This window comes from Typopeltis vanoorti, chromosome 12 (genome assembly GCF_054136105.1).
Source record: "Typopeltis vanoorti isolate ZY-2024b chromosome 12, IOZ_Tvanoo_1.0, whole genome shotgun sequence".
In the NCBI taxonomy this organism is placed as follows: Eukaryota; Metazoa; Arthropoda; class Arachnida; order Uropygi; family Thelyphonidae; genus Typopeltis; species Typopeltis vanoorti.
The window spans coordinates 74,464,642-74,486,919 of NC_143560.1; the positions used below are offsets into that span (position 1 = coordinate 74,464,642).

General features: G+C 36.0%; 1 protein-coding gene across 3 annotated transcripts in view; it reads left to right on the forward strand.

Annotated features, from left to right (window-relative positions):
- LOC150100891 (glutamate receptor ionotropic, kainate 2-like) overlaps positions 1-22,278 on the forward strand; it is a 96,463-nt gene that overhangs the window by 62,547 nt on the left and 11,638 nt on the right. For all 3 annotated transcript variants that reach the window (XM_090402127.1, XM_090402126.1, XM_090402128.1), the window contains 7 exons: positions 2,110-2,163; positions 2,376-2,540; positions 3,809-3,958; positions 10,857-10,961; positions 13,542-13,655; positions 13,867-14,067; positions 16,829-17,190. In XM_090402127.1, the coding sequence (XP_090258253.1) occupies positions 2,110-2,163; positions 2,376-2,540; positions 3,809-3,958; positions 10,857-10,961; positions 13,542-13,655; positions 13,867-14,067; positions 16,829-17,190 (1,151 nt within the window). The remainder of the gene's footprint in view (positions 1-2,109; positions 2,164-2,375; positions 2,541-3,808; positions 3,959-10,856; positions 10,962-13,541; positions 13,656-13,866; positions 14,068-16,828; positions 17,191-22,278) is intronic.

Genomic DNA, 22,278 nt, shown 5'->3' on the forward strand with positions numbered 1-22,278 from the left:
ATAACCCCAAACTCCTTTGTTGCAAACCACTTTGGGGAAACCATTAACTATGACGCATGCGATCCTGATATTGACCTTCCCTGTCGCAACAAGTCACATGACTGGGAAGTGTAGCTGAAACGTTACAAACTGAAGAAATAAATCTTGGATGTTATATGTTGTCTAAATATCAGAAGACTATATTCATGATGTATCCACCTACCTTTTTGTGCAATGCATAGACCGATTATCCAGTATATTTATAGCAATAGACAACCAGCTTCTTGTACTGGTGTGATAACCCATGTATGTTATTGCACGTATAACCACCTTAAAGACGTACTTTTATTGAGTACCAAAGGACTGATTTACCTCTTTCAAAAAGATTCTCTATCACAACACGAGGTAGTTATTTCTTTATAGGTGTTGTATCGAAATATATTTCATCATAAAGAAGTCTCCATATCAGTTGTTCTTTCCACGAGAACAGTAAAATATCACATAAAAAGGAATTGATCTTACGATGAGCGATAAAAATATTCCAGTTCTAGCACGATATTCTTGTCGCTCGGAAATTATATCCATTAGGTAATATAAGGGTCAAATTAAACCTCGTGGACTGAGAATAAAAGAGTATATTGAAATGAAAGTTTGTTAGTGATTTTTCAAAAAAGTTCCCCTGTAAAAGTGGCACCCATTTCCTTCAAATGAATCCCTTCATGGATATCAAATTTCTCTCTACAACCCCAGATATGGTTATTATTTGTGCCCAATAATAGGAACACATAGGCAGCGATCACTAGAAGGTAAGAGACCATGGACATCTTCCTTACATTGAGTAAAATATGATATTCTCTTCATTGTGAGACATCCAGCACTTGCAGTATACTTAGTAGCCATCTACCCGACATTAAAATCGTGGATGTTTTTCTACAATTTTGTTGGTTGTGACACCTGATGGATGGCCAGGATGAGGATCATCTTCATAAGAGTTACATCCACAGCAGAATTCAACTACCTGCTTCTTAACTCTTCCATTGAATGAAACATGGTTCTTTAATAGCTACAATATCTGTCGGTCTTTTCATGCTTTTATGACCTTTTACTGCACGTTTTTTAAATAAACTGAAACCATGTTCTAATGCTTCTGCTAAGCAAGGCAAGGAAATTTGTTAAAATTTAAAAAGGTGAATCATTTCTATCCGGCTTTTCTTTCTTTTATTTTGTTTTCTTTTTTTCCTGAACAACTCCAGTGAACCTCAACAATCTCTCAGGTTATCTCATATTTTTACAAACATGCACACAAGCGATGTGGTAGAAATGGAATTATTATTATTATTATTATTATTATTATTATTATTATTATTATTATTATTATCTGATACCTCCAAGGAATCAAGGCCTCAACGAGGGAGGCTATAAATCACCCAAACTAGCCGCCTTCTCTTAAATTCATTCACACTAGATGCATTCACTACAGTTAAAGGTAAACTATTCCACTTACTCACTGCTCGGCGAGAGAAAAACCTAGATCTTACCCTTTTCTCGACTGTGAACAAACGTAACTGCTGTGGATGCCCCCATGTTCTTGCCCCACCTTCCATATAACGAAAAATTTCATCCGATTATCCTATAAACCCATTCAAAATTTTATAGACCTCTTTCATATCACCCCTCTTTCTCCTATTAACCAGAGTCTGCAATCCACATACTTGCAATCTGTCCTCATAATCGAAATCCCATAATCCGGATTTAATCTTTGTAACTCTTCTTTGCACGCTTTTCGCAGCTTCTTTATCCCCTTGGAACCCGGGAGACCAAATCTGCGCACAATAATCCAGGCGTGGTCTTATCGAGGCCTTATAAAGAGGAAAAATGACTTCCTTATCCTTACATGTCAAGTTCGTTTCAACATTAATTTTCAGCCAATTTTTCTTTATGTAACTCTCACTCACGAAAGATTGTAAACCTGAGGATATTTCAGTTCATTTTCAAATCAAATAATTTTCGAATAATTTAAAATACTATATTAGCCAATTGACAAATTATAATTATAAAAACAGAAATGTATTTCAATAGTCAGACATATTTAATAAAATTATTATTGAACTGGCGTCTTATTTTTTACAGGCCAAAGCGGCAGGGATGATGTCAGAATACCACAGATATCTGTTGACTGATATGGTACTCTCTCTCTCTCTCTCTCTCTCTCTCTCTCTCTCTCTCTCTCTCTCTCTCTCTATCTATCTATCTATCTATCTATCTATCTATCTGTTCATGCTGAAATTTGTATTTATTGTGCAGAATAGAAAACAATGAATTGTTATGGTTTTCAAACTAATATAACGTTGTATGTTCATATGCATCTTATTTATATTATGAATATTTTATTTCAGGATGCTCATACCCTCGATCTCAGTGAGTTTGTTCGTGGGAAAACCAACATATCCAGTTTGCGGCTAGTTGATTTATCGCCACATTTAATTGAAGATTCTGGCAGAGATTGGATATTTGGAAACAGCGACCATGCACTTCGACCACCCAAGGATCAACTAATAAAAGTATGTTAGCACCCTCTGGTGTTTTTTAATGGTACTATATTCATTTTAAACTAAGAGTTTTGATGGGATAGAATAAGTGCTGGATAATGAATTAAAAATTATCGAATCACAACAAATTCATTGTTTCTAATTTTTAATTTTCTTAATTTTCTTAAAGAATTTTAAAACGTATTTTATAAAATAACACACCTTAAGTGATTTGTCTCTTCAGGATGAAACCGATAATTTTAGATTAGATTAACATAAGTCCAGCTTAAGCTTAATTTTCTCTGGCTTGCGTACAAAAATATAAATAATAAAAATAAATAATGTAAAAATCAAAGAAATAAAATGAATAATAAAATTATATACAAAGTCAAAAGACAAATATTTGTTAAAAGCAAAATAAAACATGTTGGAAAGTAGAACCACTAGGTAGCGCTGTTTGCAGTTATGCTAATAAACTTTGTTATAAATGCGTGAAATCGAACAACAATTAAAAGCCCAAAAGAAGTATTTCTAGATGATTAAAATGCATTCTTTTTTTGAATGTAATGTTTTTTTATGTAAAAATTTCATTTAAGTTCTTTCTTTCACGTTTTCCGTTTTCTTTCTTTTTTTTTTTTTAATTTATTCGTAAGTTACTGAAATGTTCATTTACATTAACTTTCTCCATCATGCTTGATTCCATGCAGACAAATGATTACACTCAAACTTCCAAAACATTGCAAGAAGTGCGAAGTGGCAAAATTAGATTTGCGTATAATTTAGAATCTGCACGTGAAGGAAATGTGCGAGCTACTTATTAGAATGTTGCAGAAAAGAGCAGCGATCAATTCCTTCTGTATTTCACTACTAAAGAAGGGCAAGGACAAGCCGAAGAAGAAAATAACATTCAGAGCAGCAGCTGGAATCTGGGATATGCAAAGTAATGAGAAGATTTGCACGCGTACGACATTAAAAGTTTAAAATTTTAATATTTATGCGCATATGCTTATGCTTTCATCCACCTTAAGGCGTCTTGCCAAAGTCTCGCTTTTATTATTGCAATGGAAAACTATGAGCCTGTTTCAAGCTATGCGCGCGCGCGCGCACACCCACACACCCACGCACGTCCGCCCATTTAGCAATCTCCCCTCCCACACGTCATGAATTAAGTTTCTAAAATTGACTTCTCTCGTTTCCAAAGACATTTCACTCTTACGGCTCGATTCGAATCTCTTTATTTATCGCTTTGAACCCGTTTTAACATTCCAAATAATGTCCAACCTTTTTTTTTCTATTTTCAGACAGAAACTGCTCTTACCATTGATGCTGTTCGCCTGCTAGCTAAAGGCCTGCACAAGTTGAAAGAAACTCATTATTATGTAAGGAAAATGAGCTGCAACAGTAAAGTGAGGTGGCCTTATGGAGAAGACCTTCTTAAGAAAATGAAATCCGTAAGTATTATATTTGAGTGATAGCCTCTCTCTCTCTCTCTCTCTCTGACTGTTCCATGTAGGCTGTAGTTATTGAAGCTGTATATAATGAACAGAAAGGCACCTATGGCATATGCATTACTCCAGCACAGTTACGTCACACTGTTCATATTACATATCCGATTCATGCATGAGTTAAGCTGCCTTACCAAGATTCCGATTTCACACATTCCACGCGTTAGTTATTCCCACAATGTATACAATTATTTGAAATGAACTGGTCGTTCTCGCAATACAATGCTGTATCTCGTACTGCTGTTGTTCTGAAGTTTAAGAGAGCTATAAAAAAAAAAGCGTAACTTAAGTATATCTCAGTGGTACTTAAAAAAGTATTGTATAGATCTTATTTATTACATCGCTAAATCAGGGATGAGGTAGGACCTACCTATAAATTAACTGAGGGGTCTATTTTTTATTTCATGGTTGAATTTCTAAAAAATGTAAAATATTAAAATTAAACACGGAAAGTTATAAACTCTTTTTTTTTTTTCACGTTCCATCTTGACGTAGTCAGCTGCTGATGAAATGGAACAAGAATAAAGAAGAGGGGGAACGCAACTGAATAAAGAAATGAACACAAGACGATATAAAAAAGTGAGATGCATCGTTGCATGATGGAATAAGGAAGGTTAAGAAACTGTGCAACTTAAAACTGATATACTTGCCTTTGGGATTTCATTTTTTGTTTTTAATATTAACTCCACGCACGAGAGATCTCAAGACTTGTAACACGTCAGTGCGGTTTGTGTACGCAGGTGAACAGAGAGAGAGAGAAGAAAAGAATCTTTTAATGTGTTTCTTAAAGAGTTGGAGTTCTATTCGTTGGGGAAAATGAAGTGCGGAAGAAATGCTGTGCAAAAGGACAGAAGTTTGCGGAAAGAAGGATGGGGAGGAGAAGTTGTTTGATGAGTTTGGAGCTGATCGTATTGTGGATGGTGACCAGAAGTTGCTTGTATTCCCACATGAAAGTGGAGAAATAGTGGCAGCTAGTTCAGTGGAACAGCATCCACTGAAAAAACTATCGAAATCGCATAATATAGAAACAGAATATTAAAAAAAAAAGAAAATGAGTAAGGTTATGGTCAGTGCTGCCAAGAGTAGTGAAATGTGAATTTGAAAAGACTTCATTAAGTAACGGATAAAGAAAGGATAACGATGAGGATTATCTGGTAGGGCGGTGAAAGATTTGCATTAAAATACTACTTTACAACAAGAAATTTAATTCCTCTTCCAGCTTAGTCTGTGACATTAGAGAAGGGAAGTCAGTGGACGTCGTAACTGTGGACGCTGAAATCTCGAAGGAAGATTATCTCATTATATTTGGTAATTAAACTGTATGTGATCAACTTTCAGAGATGGATAATCCAAGCAGTCAGTATAAGTATCAGAATTAGGAGTGCGGTAAAGACTGTAAATGAAGGCAACAAATAAGACAAGAAAATCTTGGGCCAAATCGGATCATAATAAAGGGCATACCAGGTCTTCATATCCTTTGACATATGAGATATCGGACCTGAAGCACTTTCTTCTTTGCCCTTCTTGCGAAAGGCATCCTGCATGACGTCACAAGGAAAGATTCAGCGAACTGGTAGTCGAAGAAGAGAATGCTAACTGAGGTTCGGTGATTAATAACAGAGTCTGGATGCCTTTAAGTCGGGGTGGTGTACATCATTTATGTTAGTTTTTAGATCCCGGATGTTGGTAAAGTCAAGTTTTTTTATTTGTTTTTTAACATGGAATTTTGTTGTGTTGTTGGAAATTTAGGATATTTTAAACATGTTTTTTTTTTCAATTTTTTACTGCATTTTTAATATTTAAAAAGTTTTATGTTGACTTTTATGGGAGTGTTTTTTGATACAGTAACGCTATAATTTTTAATACTGTGTATTACGTTAGTAGAGTATTGGAAATATATATATATATATAGATTGGGGGCATGTAATAGGGATGAAGGTCTAGTGGATAGGACTCCCACAGTACATGCCACACACACACACAAGTGCCGCTTTTGACAGCGGCACTTGTGTGTTTGTGGTATGCACTGTGGTCTTTTGCAAGCAGCTTTACTCTGACTCCCTACAGAATGAGCAACAAGCACAATCATTCGCCAGCTGATCAAGAAGGACTTCCGATGCGTTTACGACAGGTTCGGTCCAGTGTACCACCAGGAGGAAACCTCTGTGTCCTTAAATGGAGGAGGGATTGGCTGCTCCCTAATTAAAAAATTATGGTGTGGAGCGTATCAGAGAAGGGGGAAGAACAGAAAAAAAAAAACCGAAGTGTTACTGCGGAAGATGAAACTAGCGAACGGCCCCTTCACGTGACGAATAAGTAGGATGGCGGTGTTTCACCGAGGGAGGAAAGCCACATGCCTCTCATTTCTATTTTCATCACTCATTAAAATCAATTTCGATTTGAGTTATAATCATTAGTCTCAGAGGCGTCAGGAAGATTTGAAAACACGCCTTTACGTCAATGAAAAATTCGCTGAAATATTAGCGGCATATCCAGTCACCGAAGAATATAATCTGCAGACACTTCTGTTGACTCTTGTCGGTTTGTATTTCTTTCTCTTTTTTTCTGATTAAAATATTGCATTTTCTGTAGTCCTTTGGAATTTTAAGGTAGCACGTTGTTTTATGCCACTGTTAAAAAGCCAAATCTGAAACATTAGGGTCACAACCTTCCTGTTAGGGTTAATATTTCATGGTTTGTACATCACATCGTTCAATTATTTAGTATTTAGTATCAGTACACACACACACACACACACACACACACACACACACACACACACACACACACACACACACACACAGATAAATTCGCTAGTAAGAGAACGCAATACAGAGAACCATCTTAGAGTTTACTTCTGGATTACGAGAATTGAATAAGGAATAAAGCACATTTCGTGTAGCGAACACGAAGCATCTAGAGGTCATACGGAAATGCTGAGCAAGCCACTATTATATTTAACGAAAGTAATTACACGCGTTCACACAGCCGTTGATATTGTCGGGAGGTCGTGTAGTGGCTGAGTACAGATCGTCATGAACGGGAGATGGGGGGGGAGGAGAAGTTTGCAATTCCAGCCAGACCCGCGACCGATGATGCTTTGTCACTCGATGGATACAGAACGCTGTGCCGGCTTGAATCAGCAAGTGCGCGAGGGATCGACGAATCCTCCCCAGTCGAAACACCTTCCTCAGTGTCTGCTCACGGTTTGTGTTGTGAGCATCTCTCCCCTCCCCCCCCCCTTCTCCCGAGCACTGTTTAGAAGTGCGTTCAGCGTTTCACTTTCACCGAGTTGTACACGCATTGGCCGACGTGTTCCGACTGGCAAACATCGACTCCGAGAAGACATCGGGATCACTTTGTCATTCGCAAAATGCATCGCAGCCACCGACGACTTGAGATGTCGATTTGGCAGCAAACACGCCGCTGCGTGCACATCGCTCGGTTTCAATATATGCCGACGATTTCCATTTCGCATCGTTTCCATTCGCAGAATGTGAACAGCCTCGAGGAATCCCTTTCATTCTTTCTTTCTATCGTACTCGGTCGGTGCCGATTAGGTTTGGAAAGCATCCTACAGAGCGATCCTCCCGTACAAGTTCGTTCGCTTCTTCTCTACCTTTAAGTAACTTGAGGCTATTCGTCCTTGTAGGTTTGATAATGAGTTTTCATCTCTCTCTCTCTCTCTCTCTCTCTCTCTCTCTCTCCTTTTCTGACACTCCTATTCTATCGCTCCTTTTCCGCTTCTTTGTATTGTCGTTATTAATGAAACGTAATACGCATTCACATATTATTTGCAGCCCTGAAAACAAACCCATTGAAGTTCGTGCTTATGTCATTTTTTGTTTAATGCTAACAGAAAACTAGAAATATCTGAGATGACTGCTAACAATCATAACTCAAAGCCTATTTCGCAATCCCCTCCTTTTTACAGCGACGCAGTCATTATCATAACAATTGAACCTTTTTAGCTTATGCAGTCTTTATTTTCTCTAGTTTATCTATTAAGTTTGCTCAGGTGAATTAACAATATTTAATTTGATATTTCGGGATCATAAATATCCAATATCCATAAATGCCACCAAACTCTGAAGGAATTAAATCCTTTTTTTCGAATAAACGGATACATTTTCAGCAAAAAAAAGAAAAAGATATATCCAATCGTCTTTGCGATACAAATAGAATTGTAACGAAAAAAATTAATCCATCAAGTTTAAACTTAAAAATAAGTTTAATAATAATAATAATCGGAGACACTTGAAGGCCTCGAAGGCTCACAGTACACTCAGATTAACTTTTATAATCATAATTTTAAGGTAACGTAATTATTCTTAGGTCTGAAGATACATTCTTATGTGCAGAAAAAGAAGCAAGCGTACTCCTGGATGAATTTGTAAGAAGAAGACTGGAATTTCCTGGAGGAATATTTGTCCGCTGCCTTATAAGACGGACTAACTCACCTTTAGACGAAAAAGAACTGATAAAATTTCTTCGCGTTCTGGACAGGATTCGAACTCAATTTTTTTTTCCAGCCAAAGGGTACCGTAGTTAATGACTGAGCTACGAAGGTCCATAAGACAGGTTTATCAAAGGAAATTACTGAAGCACTCCTCCATCAAAGTAATCATCGTTAGCAAGCTTTCTTTAATCGCTTGCATAAACAGAATTTTTTTTCTATCGTCCATATTTTCATTATTTCCGAGATACTGATCGTGACGCTTGAGCGTACTTTGTAAAAATCAGACGAGTGATTCAAACGTTACAACGTAAATTCCTGAATTTGATTCGTTTTGCTTCTCCTCGTGGAAATGGCATTTGCATCCATAATTGTAATTGTCTTCTCTCTCTAAAAGAGCTTTTGCTAAGCCTATCTTCAAGTGGTTTTCGAAATAGATGATCTTTGACACAAGCAAGTAAATTTGTTTTGGGAAGCTCGGATTTTTAACACTGCAACTCAAGAAAATCGACCGAAGAACTCGCACTATTTTAGATAGCATCGCCAGATGGTGGCAAATTATCTGCCATACCCTCCTCCCTGGTACCTAGCAAAATCACTGATAGTCTTGATCCAGCTGTATGTCATAGCTAAGAGTGAAGATGGGCTGCCTACTCCATTCTTCGAAATTTTATTACGGTTAAATGGCCTTAACTACTTTCTTCTGGAAATGAAGACGTTTTTGGACATGTCTGATTGAAATTAAAATTGAAAGACTCAAAAAATGTTTAATACCAGTCCTTAATCCGAAATCTTACTTAACTGTCATTGTGCGCAATTGCTGCTATCATTCTGATACGTTTTGCTAATAAAAAATAATGTGCTTCAATTTTGACTGCGGTTTTGAAATCAAAACCAAAAAAGTACGGCTCAAGGAGATAAGGCTATGAAACCAGCGTATAATATCTGTGTGTGTGTGTGTGTGTGTGTGTGTGTGTGTGTGTGTGTGTGTGTGTGTGTGTGTGTGTGTGTGTGTGTGTGTGTGTGTGTGTGTGTGTGTGTGTGTGTGTGCGTGCGTGCGTGTGTGTGTGTGTGTGTGTGTGTGTGTGTGTGTGATTTCGGTTAGATGCATTCGGTTATCTGTTCATTCAAATCTCAATCTATTTTGAGAATTTTGGACGAATCGAAATATCACTTGCATCATCATCATGCACGTTTACGAAATCACTCTAAGACTCACATATTTCCCGGTATTGGAATAAGGAAAGGTTCCTCTGCATCCTTACTAACATCTCAGACGGCGCATCTGGATGAGTCAAAGATGATATTTGTCCACAGATTCTCAAACTATAGCTATTCAAAATACAACACGAGAGCTTATACGAAGTAAATTAATGCAAACAAACCAAATTACGGTACTGACGCCATCATTATGTTTATGTGAAGTCGGTTGTTCACGGAAATTTTCTCAGGAATTGCCAGGAAACGCAGTTAAGAAAGCATTTTATTTTTCCAATTGCATCTTTTCTCCAATGTTGCTAACTACCTTCAGAGAGAGAGAGAGAGAGAGAGAGAGAGAGAGAGAGCGTGTGTGTTTCCCATGAAAACTGATTCGTTAACGACCAGATTATGCTAATTTGTGAGAACTGTACAACCTATTAGCTAAAGAAAAAGATAAAGAAATAAAACTTGAGTTTGTGGTGTATGAAAGCAATTTTAATGTGTAAACTTTTTACACGGAATAGAAGAAGCAATATTCGTGTTTAATCCTTTAAAGATTAAGATGGGTACATCGAACATGTTAAAGAAAGTCAAATCATCATCAAACAAAACAAGATTCCAACAAAATCCACTTATCCTTTCACATATAAGTTTTTCTTTTCGTTTTTTTCCTCGTTTTTTGTACATCGAAGTGTTACGAAGCAGCTCTCTTCACTGATAATAGGAAGTTATTCAGAGCAACAAAGAACTCTCACGTACTTTGTTAGCCAATTTTTCACCGAGCATCCAAACCAGGTTGTACACAATATTTTCCCTTTCTTTTTTTATTTTTTTTTGCTTTCGCTGAAAGGTATCAACGACCAAAGAGGAAAGAGAGAAAGAAAAAAAAAAGTTAATTACTTTTGCACTTGCGGTTAATAGCAATTTTATTAGCCGTCACATTTCGTTGACACACGAGGAAGTAATGCATGCTAGAACCATTTCGCCGCACACGTGGATGGTGCATATTTTCTGCGAAATATTCTCTCATCGAACACTTTTAATTTTCATCACTGCATTAAAATAACTGGGAACACACTATTAATAAAGTTCATAAATTATTCGACTATTTTTTTAGTTTTATTTTTCGCAAAAGTAACGATAATAGTAGTATAGGTGAATTAAAGTATAATAATGGTGTCATTACAGATAAAATTCGAAGGATTAACCGGAATTGTTCAGTTAGATGCTAATGGAAGGAGATCTAATTTCACTCTAGAAGTTGCAGAACTAAAATCAAACGGGTTTGTAAAGGTATTATCATAATATTTGATTTAAATTTTACGTGTTATTTGATTTTTACTTATTACATCTGTATTATTTTGTTTTATTCTTAACATTGTTGTTACACGAAATACCAGTTTTTAGAACAGCACGTCAACAATAGTAGACAGAAAAATATTGATCACTGTTGCTAGGAGACGGTTACGTCCATACCGTTGTATGGCGTTATGTTGTAAATGAAGGGATGCTAATATGGTCAACAGCAGAAGAAATTCCTAATATATATATAATCGTGATGTACACATATCGGTAATATATATGGACTCGTGAGTTTCTGCAGTGTTTTGAGATAAAAGTGAATTTTAAATTACGTTTACTAAACGAAGGCATTTGGAAAGAAAATAAGTTTTTCTCTGTAATATAAAAGATCCTCCCATGCTTGACTGGAAGAAGATATTAAAATGTGGCGTGTGATGTTCGAAAGCGGGTTATAAAAGAAAAGTTATAAGGTTTTGGTGGTGTTCGAGGAATACGTAAAAAGCACTAAACCGTTATGACACTGATGGAGAATTTCGATGTGTGCCTACATGTTTTTAAGATATAAAAACGAATCTGGAATTACTTTTAACAAATTCAGCAGACCGAACGAAATGAATTTATTGATGCGATCTTCGTAAGTGGCGTATTTTCATGTGAAACTTGGATCGAACCATTGATAGAATATTCCATTAACAAGAAAAAAATACAAGAGGGCTTAAGAAAAGCACCAATCTTATTGAGTCGGCAATATTAGACACAGAAGGAACAACAAACAATATTTGATCAATTAACTCTTGGTTGCTTAAATCTGTGGGTTTTATGACTTCGATGGAGAATGGCATTTTAAGACCAATAACAGCGGATTATAAAGAGACAGCCTGCATTAATAGGCGACTTCTTATTGTTATTTCTGTCGCTGACGCACTTCCCACAGCTGTCTACGAAGACCTAAGATCTAAAGCTAAGGCCTGAGTGCTTAAGTCTTATTGCTGAGGCCATAATGCAGTGCAGGCGGACTGGCAAAAAATAAAACTGAAAATTTATTATAAATAGTCTTCTTTCGAAATATGCCAGCCAAAATGGATAGCTTGCCCATTTTCCAATCCAACAGGCATCTTACTATTGACACGGATGCTTGTGAAGGCATTTAGTTGGGAGATGGGTAGAGAGTATGCAATTCTAATGGACTGTGTGTGACACAATAGAGTATTGACTTGTTTCAAACATTAATTTATATTTTATTTTAGAATAATTTCTGTTGCATTGGGGGGGCACTAAAAAGAAAATGGCGGATTAATAAGCTCTGTTATAGTCACATAATTTGATGCATTGTTTCTGTATAGCGATATTAGAAACAAAATGAAAGGAAGGTGTTCGTAATAATAAAAATATGAACTACGAACTATAAAACTGTGAACTATGAAATATATAGTCAAAATGTTTTTATCTGTTTGTAGTACTGCATGTGAACCAAATGAACTAACGTCACTCCTAAATTGAATAATTATGTCCTGTTTTAAAATATCTTATATGAAAGCTTCTGGAATGTTCAAGGTGATTTCAGTATGATAAGACCTTGGGCAACACAAAATAAGCGATGAGCTAACGAGTGATTTTCCTCAAAAGAAAGATACTCAGTTACTAATACTATTTATGTATTTTTATTTAAATTTATTCATTGTGTATATCTGAAGTTCCATCATTCAACGGTCTACAAAATCTTATGGTTGCACTAAATTTTTTCACATATTCTTCAGGCTTCAGTTTGCATTTCCCATATGGAAGGAAATTTAAAGAGCTTAATCAGCTATGACAACGTAACGATAATTATGTTTATTGATCAAGTGCACTAATATGAACAGTCTGTTTGACTGGAGGCACATTTGCTTGCAGTTCGTTATAACAGTTCATTGCAATAGAATAACACTCGGATGACTTTTGCAATGCCTACTAAAACCGTATGAGTTCGTGTTACAAACTCGATCACCTCTATTCCAGATACTGGTTCCATTCCACAGTTATTAATTTGAAAACAATAAATGGTTCAACAATCTGACTTTAAAATATTAACTTTGGAACAAGTACATTTCGAAACATTGGTTTCATAATAATAAGAATCTTGGACCAATACATGGAATATTGATTAAAGGAACATTACATGGTGCATGTTTAAGTTTTTTAGAGAGTAAAAGTGGATTCAATAATATTCGATAACCTTTATTGGTTAATTATCACACTACAAACAACGGTTCTGTTCAAGTATGTCATCAAAGTCGTGACATTTTATCTAAAATTATCCTTTCTCTCCAGTTTCAAGAATCTTTTGGTTACAGTTTCCACGTGCTGAGTTTATTTACAAAAAAATCTATTGCTCCATTTGTTTGCGAATTCCCGTTTTGCAATCACTCAACCTATTTCATAAGATCACTCTCCTCTTTCCCATTTTTTTTCAGGTTGTGAGGACATTCAGTTACGTCATGCTGGATTACAAATAATGCACGCTTATAAAATCACAATTTGTTAAATTATGTTTAATTATGATCATCCAGTAATTTTCTACTTCTGTTTTAGGTTGGAGCTTGGGATCCTGATAAGAATATTACATTTGCCAGAAATTTTTCTCGGGAATCCTTGGAATCTGCAGCTTCTTTGGACAATGTCACCCTTCGGGTGACTACGATATTGGTGAGTGCTGCCATCTAGTGATTCTTGCGTGTAAACACAATCGTTCCCCTTAGGCATTTATATCACTGCACTATAAGATGTGTAGAAAGACTGTTGCTTTAATTTCATGGTTTAAACTTTTTAAATCGATTAAGGTTTGTCCTTGCTGAGTGTAAATTTAAATTGCTCGATAATTGACGAATTAAATGCATGGAAATATTTTTATTTACAGACTCCCCCATTCGCAATTAGAAGAAGCGAACCAAATCAAGCAGGAGGAGGAGGACTCTTTGAAGGATTCTGTGTGGACTTAATCCAAGAAATATGTCAACTAAAAGGATGTAAATACGAAATTTTTGAAGTGTACGATGGCAAATATGGCACTAAAGAAAACGGAGAATGGAATGGAGTGATTCATGAACTTATCAACAGGGTGAGCTCTATGGAAACCAGGGGGGTTTCCTTTAATTGAAAACCGTCCGATATCAAAGTAAAATCTAAGTGAAATCCATTAACGTTTCAATCACACTTTCAGACCATCAGATCAGAATTTCAGACTTATAAGATTTAGAATTTTGTGAGACTGTCATCTTGTAGCGTTGCTGTTTCTCCATCCATAAATGCACTTGAGTTTCTTGCAAGTTTTTCTTCTTTATTTTGTTTAAAAAATATAGTTTTAGATACGATGGCACACTACCATGACATTTACAAATAAACGAAATATGTAAGAACTAAGAAAGATGTTACGCAATGCTTATGTGTTTCTATGGCAACGGTAACTTCTGTTCAGATGCGATAGAGTTAGTATGTTTTCGTTGCCAATAAGCAAAACCTCATGGCAGAATGGTAAGATGCATGCAACTACTTCCAAATGTTCTGTATTTGAGTTCATTCTATCAGATTTTCTTATGCACTTGGAAAAAGAAATAACTATTTATTCGGACAGATATGGTTTCACTTATTTTCTTGGGCGATCTAAACTTGCAGATGTTATAATCCGATGCGAGGCACATTTTTGGTACAATTAAATTATCGAAAATAGTACACCGGAAATATTGTGAAACCAGAGTATTCTAACATGTTATACGTCAATTTTAAAAATAATTTACTTACCTACAGTACAAGAGAATATCTTCTTAGCGAGCCTTGCTTCTCTTTTTTCTTTCAAAAGCAATTTCGAGTGCACATAACAAGTTACGTAACCCTAAATGTTGTACAATAAGTGAATTTTCGTTGAATAAATATGACTCTACCCAAATGGTGATGTTAACCTATAACAGAGAACATTTCTGAAACACTATAATTTATATAAAGTAGTAGTTTGTTGTTTTCACTCAAAGCGATTACTGGATCTTGTTTTTGCCTCTATTTATTATTCCATGCAGCTAAATATGACAGTAATGAAAGGGAAATGGACTTGGCTTGTGTTCCAAACAGTCTCCGAGGGGAAAAAATACTCTCTGCTGTTGCCATGGCAATGCATTTTAAACCGTTACTAGTGGTATAGATCGTTCTAAAATTCATCCAAAATTACACGCGTTAAGAAACTTCAAGTTAAGAAAGATACGTTGGAGAAAGAGCAACATCAAGAAAATGTTGTATACGTACGGGAAATACTGTTTTATTTAACACAGGGTATTGCTGATTAAGAAAATCAAGAAAAACGAAGCCTTTGTTTTAATGAAGACAGTATTCAACACTGATGATTGTGTAATTATTTTCTTACTTTTTTTCTGAAATTACAGGGAACTTATTTAAATTTTTTTTCCCTCTTACAAATAATTTAGGGTCTTATGTCAGCAATTTTTCAAATGGAAATCACATCATTCTTTATGAATCTTCAATTATGATGTCAATTGTAATTTTACGTTGTTAATGCATACACTGATTATAATAATTCGCAATCCTTCATTTAAAATACAATTTTGAAAACAATAAAAGATAATTATAAACTGAGTGAGTGACATTTTCTCTGTTTCATCCCTTTATCAATATAAAACCTTAAGAGAGAGAGAGACAGAGAGAGAGAGAGAGAGAGAGAGAGAGAGAGAGAGAGAGAGAGAGAGCGATCTTAGATACTTCCTAACTTACGTTAGGTTATCTGACCACCATCTTTGCAGTTTTTTGTTTTATTTTTAACCTCGTTTTTTCTGCTTCTATAGCACTATAATACAATATGACGATGTAATATTACGTATATGTCTATATCAATCTTTTATAACTCAATACTTAAAAATAATTCAAAATTTAGTTTAATCCTTTATCCAAGTGTAAGCAAACAGAGTTTGCGCCTGACGTATCTTCAGGACTGAGGCAACTCGTGGTAAAGTGGACCAAGCTCTCATCACTCCCTGTCTTAGTATCTCCCATAATGCAAAGCACATCTCCTTGCGGGCATGTATAATGCTATGCAATAAGGGAAGAGCCACTACCCAGACCGGTTTCGACCTTTATTGAGGTCTCATCAGTGGGAGCTAGACCCAGAGGTGGTGATACTACGGTGGAAGCAATGGAGAAGTCATATTTACCTATACGAGTTGCCAAAAGGTGCTTCACCTTATTAAATTACACTGGATTTAGAGAAAGATGTTGGAGGTTTTTTCTCCACTGGGTTAGACCATAATAAATTTAGTTTAATCCTTGATCCAAGTATAAGCAAACAAATGTTGCGCCTGAAGTATCGTATAGGTAAATATGACCTCTCCATTGCTTCTTCCTTAGTATCACCACTTAGTATCACCACTGGCTCCCACGGTCTGGGTAGTGGCCCTTTCCTTAATGCATAGCATTAAACATGTCCGCAAGGAGATGTGCTTTGCATTATGGGAGATACTAAGATAAGGAGTGATGAGAGCTTGGTCCACCTTTACCACGAGTTGCCTCAGTCCTAAAGATAAGTCCTCAGTCCAGGCGCAAACTTTGTTTGCTTACAGTTGGATAAAGGATTAAACTAAATTTATTATAGTCTAACCAAGTGGGAATAAACTTCCAAAATTCAAAAAATCTTGTGCCATTATGGCTCTCGTAACCTTAATTGACAAGGGAATTGCGAATAGAAATAATACAAAATTCGATTTAATAATTTAAAATTATGTTTGGTATGCATTTGATATTTAGACTGATTTTCTAACTAATAAACAACCGCGCGAACTACTTATAAACCTTTCTCAATAACCGATTCTTTTGTTTTATAGAAAACCGATGCTGTGATCGCTGATTTGACGATCACCTACGAACGCGAACAGGTTGTCGACTTCACTATGCCCTATATGAATTTGGGTATTAGCATTCTGTTTAAGAAACCAACTAAAAAGATTCCACGTCTTTTTTCCTTCATGAAGCCTTTTAAGATGGAAGTATGGATCTACATGGCAACTGCTTATCTAGGGGTTAGTGTTCTGCTTTTCATAACGGCTCGCTTCACTCCGTACGAGTGGGTCAATCCTCATCCTTGTAATTCTAATCCAAGATACGTAGAGAACAAATTCAACATCTTTAACAGTTTCTGGTTTACTATTGGATCGCTAATGCAACAAGGCTCCGACTTGGCACCGAGGTAAGTGAATGCATAGCAGATAAGGGGATTGATAAAAATAATATTATACTGATGATAAAGCGGATTAGAGTCAATTTATTCTAACTTCTAATGATGTCATCTTACCTTGAGTCCATGCTTTGTTTCCAGAGATTGTTCCACTTCCTGAAGGAAGAGACATCGGCTTATATTCTAGTTACACTGAAATTTACATCGTTTTCACGTTTTCCGCCATTTTAGGTCCCTTTGATACCCATGAAACTCACGAAAAGCACTGTTACACAACACTGATGTCTAAATGCTGTTTTAAACATTCCAAGGTCTGTGTAGCTCTGTGGCGTTTCCATCGTTTATAGGCTTAGCAAAAGTGGAACTTTTGCTAAGCCTTTCTTTGACCGGTTCCCTTATTAGTCAATCTCTGGACATGTAGGGTTTTTAATCCCTAACTCAAGAAAATCGACAACAGAAATTACACAATAATTAGTCATTATCGTTAAGAACCACGAGATGGCGGCAGTTGACTTTCATACTCTCCTCCCGGGTGCCAGTTAAAATTCATTGATAGTCTTGGCCAGATATCTGTGATTGACTAAGGGTGGAGTTTGGCTATTCATTACTCTCCAAAAGTTAGGACTTCCCCTACTCCCCTCCCTTGGAAAAATAAACTGCGTGGCGGATTTATTTACTTATAAGCATTTAAAGTTCGGTGAAACATGTTTTAGCAAGTTGCAGAGGAAAAATACCCATCAGTTGCTCTGTAAAGTTGAGCTACTGAAAGGTGCATAGTATTAAGTACTGTTCATTAAGGGATTTAAACGCCCTTGTTCGTGATCCATTTAAGAGCAGCTATGTCTGAATTATACGACATCGCCTTTGGAATCACACCTTCTATTAATTCTCCAACTGAAGAGGATCTTATAACTAACACGAATACTGCATTAATAATATTTAGGCAAATTAGTCGCTTGAAAAATGACAGTTCATATCCAATGGAACGAGTCTCCTAGTTAGCATCAGTATTTACAAAATTTTGTGGCTTAATATTCTGAAATATTTACCCCCTTTAATAAAATGTTTTCTTTGTTTTAATATTATTTAAATAGATAATCTTGTTTGATATATTTTATTCTTGTTCTGTGTATTAGCCAAACAGATAATTACTAGCAATGTTTCCTGTATTTATTTAACCACTGTTGGGTCTCTAAAAGAACGCAAATCACTAAACATTTCTTTCTGCACGCAAGATATTTCGCAATTCGTTACGACAGATTCTTTTTGCTTCTCTTTGTAGATAGCGTCTTAAAATTTTTATTTCAAACGGCAATGGCTATAGAAGGTAACGTATGAATGCTAAAGACAAGCCATAAAGATAAAAATCTAACTCTTAATGGCTTTCCTCTCATGGCTTGGAAAACTCCATTTACGTTAGCTGATGCTGAGAACTCTGCTGTTCGTAGGTCTCCGGAGAAAACTGTTTGAACTTTTACAGCCCACATAAAGGTAGCAACTTTAGTTCAAATTGCCTGCATTATGCAGCGCTGTTTAATCTAGTCTCCATAAAACTGTTTGGATTAAGATTCACGGCTGGCAAGCGGTTATAGTACGTAGTTGGGTTACAGGAACGAACAAGGGTGGCTTCCTTACAGATGACAGAATGCGCATGAAGTGCTGTGTTTGCTGAGAATACGCGGAAGAATAAAGAGGGAAGAGCAAACGTGTGTATGGTTTGATTACAATTGTAGTTGCTCAGAGAAATGTGAAGGTTGCCAGAAAGGAGAATAACTAGTATTTCTGAGAAAGAACTAATTTAAAGGTGCCTTTTGGCAACCACAGTTGGAAAAATGTAATTTGTATTGTTCTGAAAGCATTGCACAAGGAGAGAGGGCTATTTATGATGAGTCAAATTGGGTTTTGGGGAGGGAGGGGGAGAAGCCTCCTTTGTATGAGACCGGCTAATTTATCGTCTACATAAGTCCTTATAAATGGTATTTGAAGTCATTTTCGAAAGAGGAGGAGTGGATTCGTGATTATTTAAAAGTTCTCTTACAAGCAAAAACTACATGGCACCGCCATATTTATCTATGACCACACAGAAGCTATCACATCCGTCTCTTGGTTGGCATAGCAGCATAAGTAAGGCTTATCATCATCTTTAGTCACCAAGACGTGATATAGGGTTCGGTTAGTATAGCTTTTATTGTTAGAGGGCCTTTTGATAGAAAAAAAAAGAAAGAAAAAGGCGAATCTTTTCTGTCTTCTAAACAGAGATTACAGTTACTGGTAAGATACACGTAATTGGTTTAATTTCTGATAATATTCAATCGAAAAACACGTTAAGGTTTAAATAACTAAATCCTCATAGATTACTGTTGACTTAGGAAGAGATTTTAGCTATCATTATTAATATACCACAGAGAAAAAACTGATGATCAGGAAAGTTGTGGGGGGGTAGAAGAAAGCTCTATACGTCTCTTGAATACATATTTTGTCTGTTTTATTTTGTTATTTAAAGATATAAGCGTGGCAGTTAAGGAGACTGAAAAATATGTGTTACTTTCGTTCGTAGAGCTCTCTCTCTCTCTCTCTCTCTCCATTAGAAGCTTATCTCCTTCGCCTTTTATTATGATAACCTTTTCTTCCACGATAATGGTTGTGTAAACACCTGCTCAATCCACTGAACTGAACCTCCCTTTGTGCTAATTTCTTATCTCAGTGTTAGAGTTCGCTTTACGTTCAACTCTTTCACGAGATTCAGTTAAAGCTAACCAAGTATTAAGTTTCTGATTACTTAACCAAAGAATTTGTTAATTCCCTACCGGAGTGTTCTTTCGGGAACACGGGTGTGGAACCAACCGTACACCGAATCAAGAAAGGTTAATAATTCTTGCATAAGGAAATAAGAACATTTAAGCAATTTTACCTAAAGGATGACAAGAAGGGATTGCTGTAACAAGGTAACACCTTATATTTATTCTCTAAGGCGTTCATCACCTCTTTAGTTTTATGTACCTTGATCGGAGTTATCACAGGTGCTTTGCGTTTGTGTTCCTGTTGGGGGTGGGGGGGGTGGGAGAGAGGAAACGCTACGACTCATACTGAAGTATATAAGGGAGTCTAATAACCATGAGACAGTGATCCACAAGGAATCTTGGGCGACGCTTTCCTTATCCATGGCTACCTCTATAAGCCTACCATCAATCTTCATTTCTGTCTAGAGATAAGTAGGCTGTAAGGCTTCGAAAGTGACCATCTGTAAGTACACCTGCTCTGTACCAAGACTACTTTTAGTCAAGGAGTCTCTGGTGTTCACCTACGCAATCAATAAATGCATTTGATTGGATTATTTTTATTACAGAAACCAACTAAACCGGTTCTGCCATTTACTTCCTAATTGCGTTTGTCCATTTGAGGTGACGTCATAGGCGAGGAACTTGTAATTCAGTTGTCTGATTTATTTCTTTTATCTCTAAGCTCCAAGTTCATTTATTTTATATAACGTTATATAATTTCCAATTGGCTAAAACATTTGAATTTTAAATGTATCACCGTGATCAGTAATCAAAAATTCAATGACCTACAGTTTTACTTCTGCACAATATAATTTACGTAATTATATAATTATTAATTACATAATTATATATTTACATAAAATCTTATCCCAGATCATTCCAAAACCGAAAATTTGGTACAGATATGTGGATGATATCTTTCTCATTTGGAATCATGCGAAAGAAGAACTAATGGATTACCTTAATCAAATCAATAGTTTCCACCATACCATCAAATTCACATTAGAAATTGAAAAAGATGGAAAACTGCCATTCTATGACATCCTAATAAAGAAACAAACCAATAATAGTATCAACCTATCTGTTTATAGAAAACCTACAAATACTGAACGTTACCTCCATTTCAACTCGTCTCATCATATAGCTCAGAAACTTAGCATTATCCATATGCTCAAGAAAAGAGCTATACAGTACACAACAGATAAGAATGACCTACAAATGGAATTAACTACAATATCCAGAGAACTATCTTTAAATGGTTATCCAAAAAGACTCTACAACAAGATTCTCTTGACTGATATACCACATAGACAACATGATGACGTCCAATACATCAGTACTATTACTATTCCATTTGTCAGCAGCATTTCCAAAAAATTAGCTAACCTTCTAAAACCACATGCTATCAGAGTAGCATTCAAGCCAATCAACACTATTCGGAAATTTTTAAGATCACCGAAAGATCCTCATCCATTCTACAAGTACTCTGGAGTATATAATATACCTTGCTCATGTGGTATTAGTTACGTAGGTCAGACCTCTAGAAGCTTTGAAACGAGAAAGAAAGAACACATAGGATATGTCAGAAACAACAGACAAGACATTTCAGGCCTTTCTTGCCACTTTGCCTCTACTAACCATCACATTGAGTGGGATAAGAGCCTTATGCCCTATATAGAAGATAACTACCATTCAAGAACCTTCAAGGAAGCTGCTATAGTCTCCCGTTCAACAGGAAACCTAAATAAGAATCAAGATCTAACCTTACCAGAAATTTGAAAAGCTTCAATCAGATTTAAACATCAAAGAAATGAACTTTCATGACAATTACATCATGAGCCATAACGAATAAATCACGTTCCCGAGACACGCGCATTGTCTCGCACAATACTAATTTTTGTATGAATTAGAACCATCAGTTATAACCTAGTCTGTTACCTTCATATAGCTTACTAGTTTGTATTCCCTGAAGATAGAAAAAAATTGGCGAAACATGTAGGACGATAAAATAAAGCTACTTGACGAACATTATATAAAAAAGTGTAATAGTCTTATAATTTACATATTTTGGCCAATAAATTTAACTATTGAGCAAACGTTTAACAAACATTAATTTCAAAGTCTTAAAAATGTAAATTTCACCAAAATTAGTTTGTTGAGTTGTTGCCTAGAACGGAAAGACAGACATGATGAATCTAACAGGTATACTGTTTGCTTGCACAGGCACAAGAGAATAGCAAGATCGTTCGTTAACAAAAGTATCCATGACATAATATATATGTATCCATGACAACCAACGGGTTTCACATTTTGTAATCGA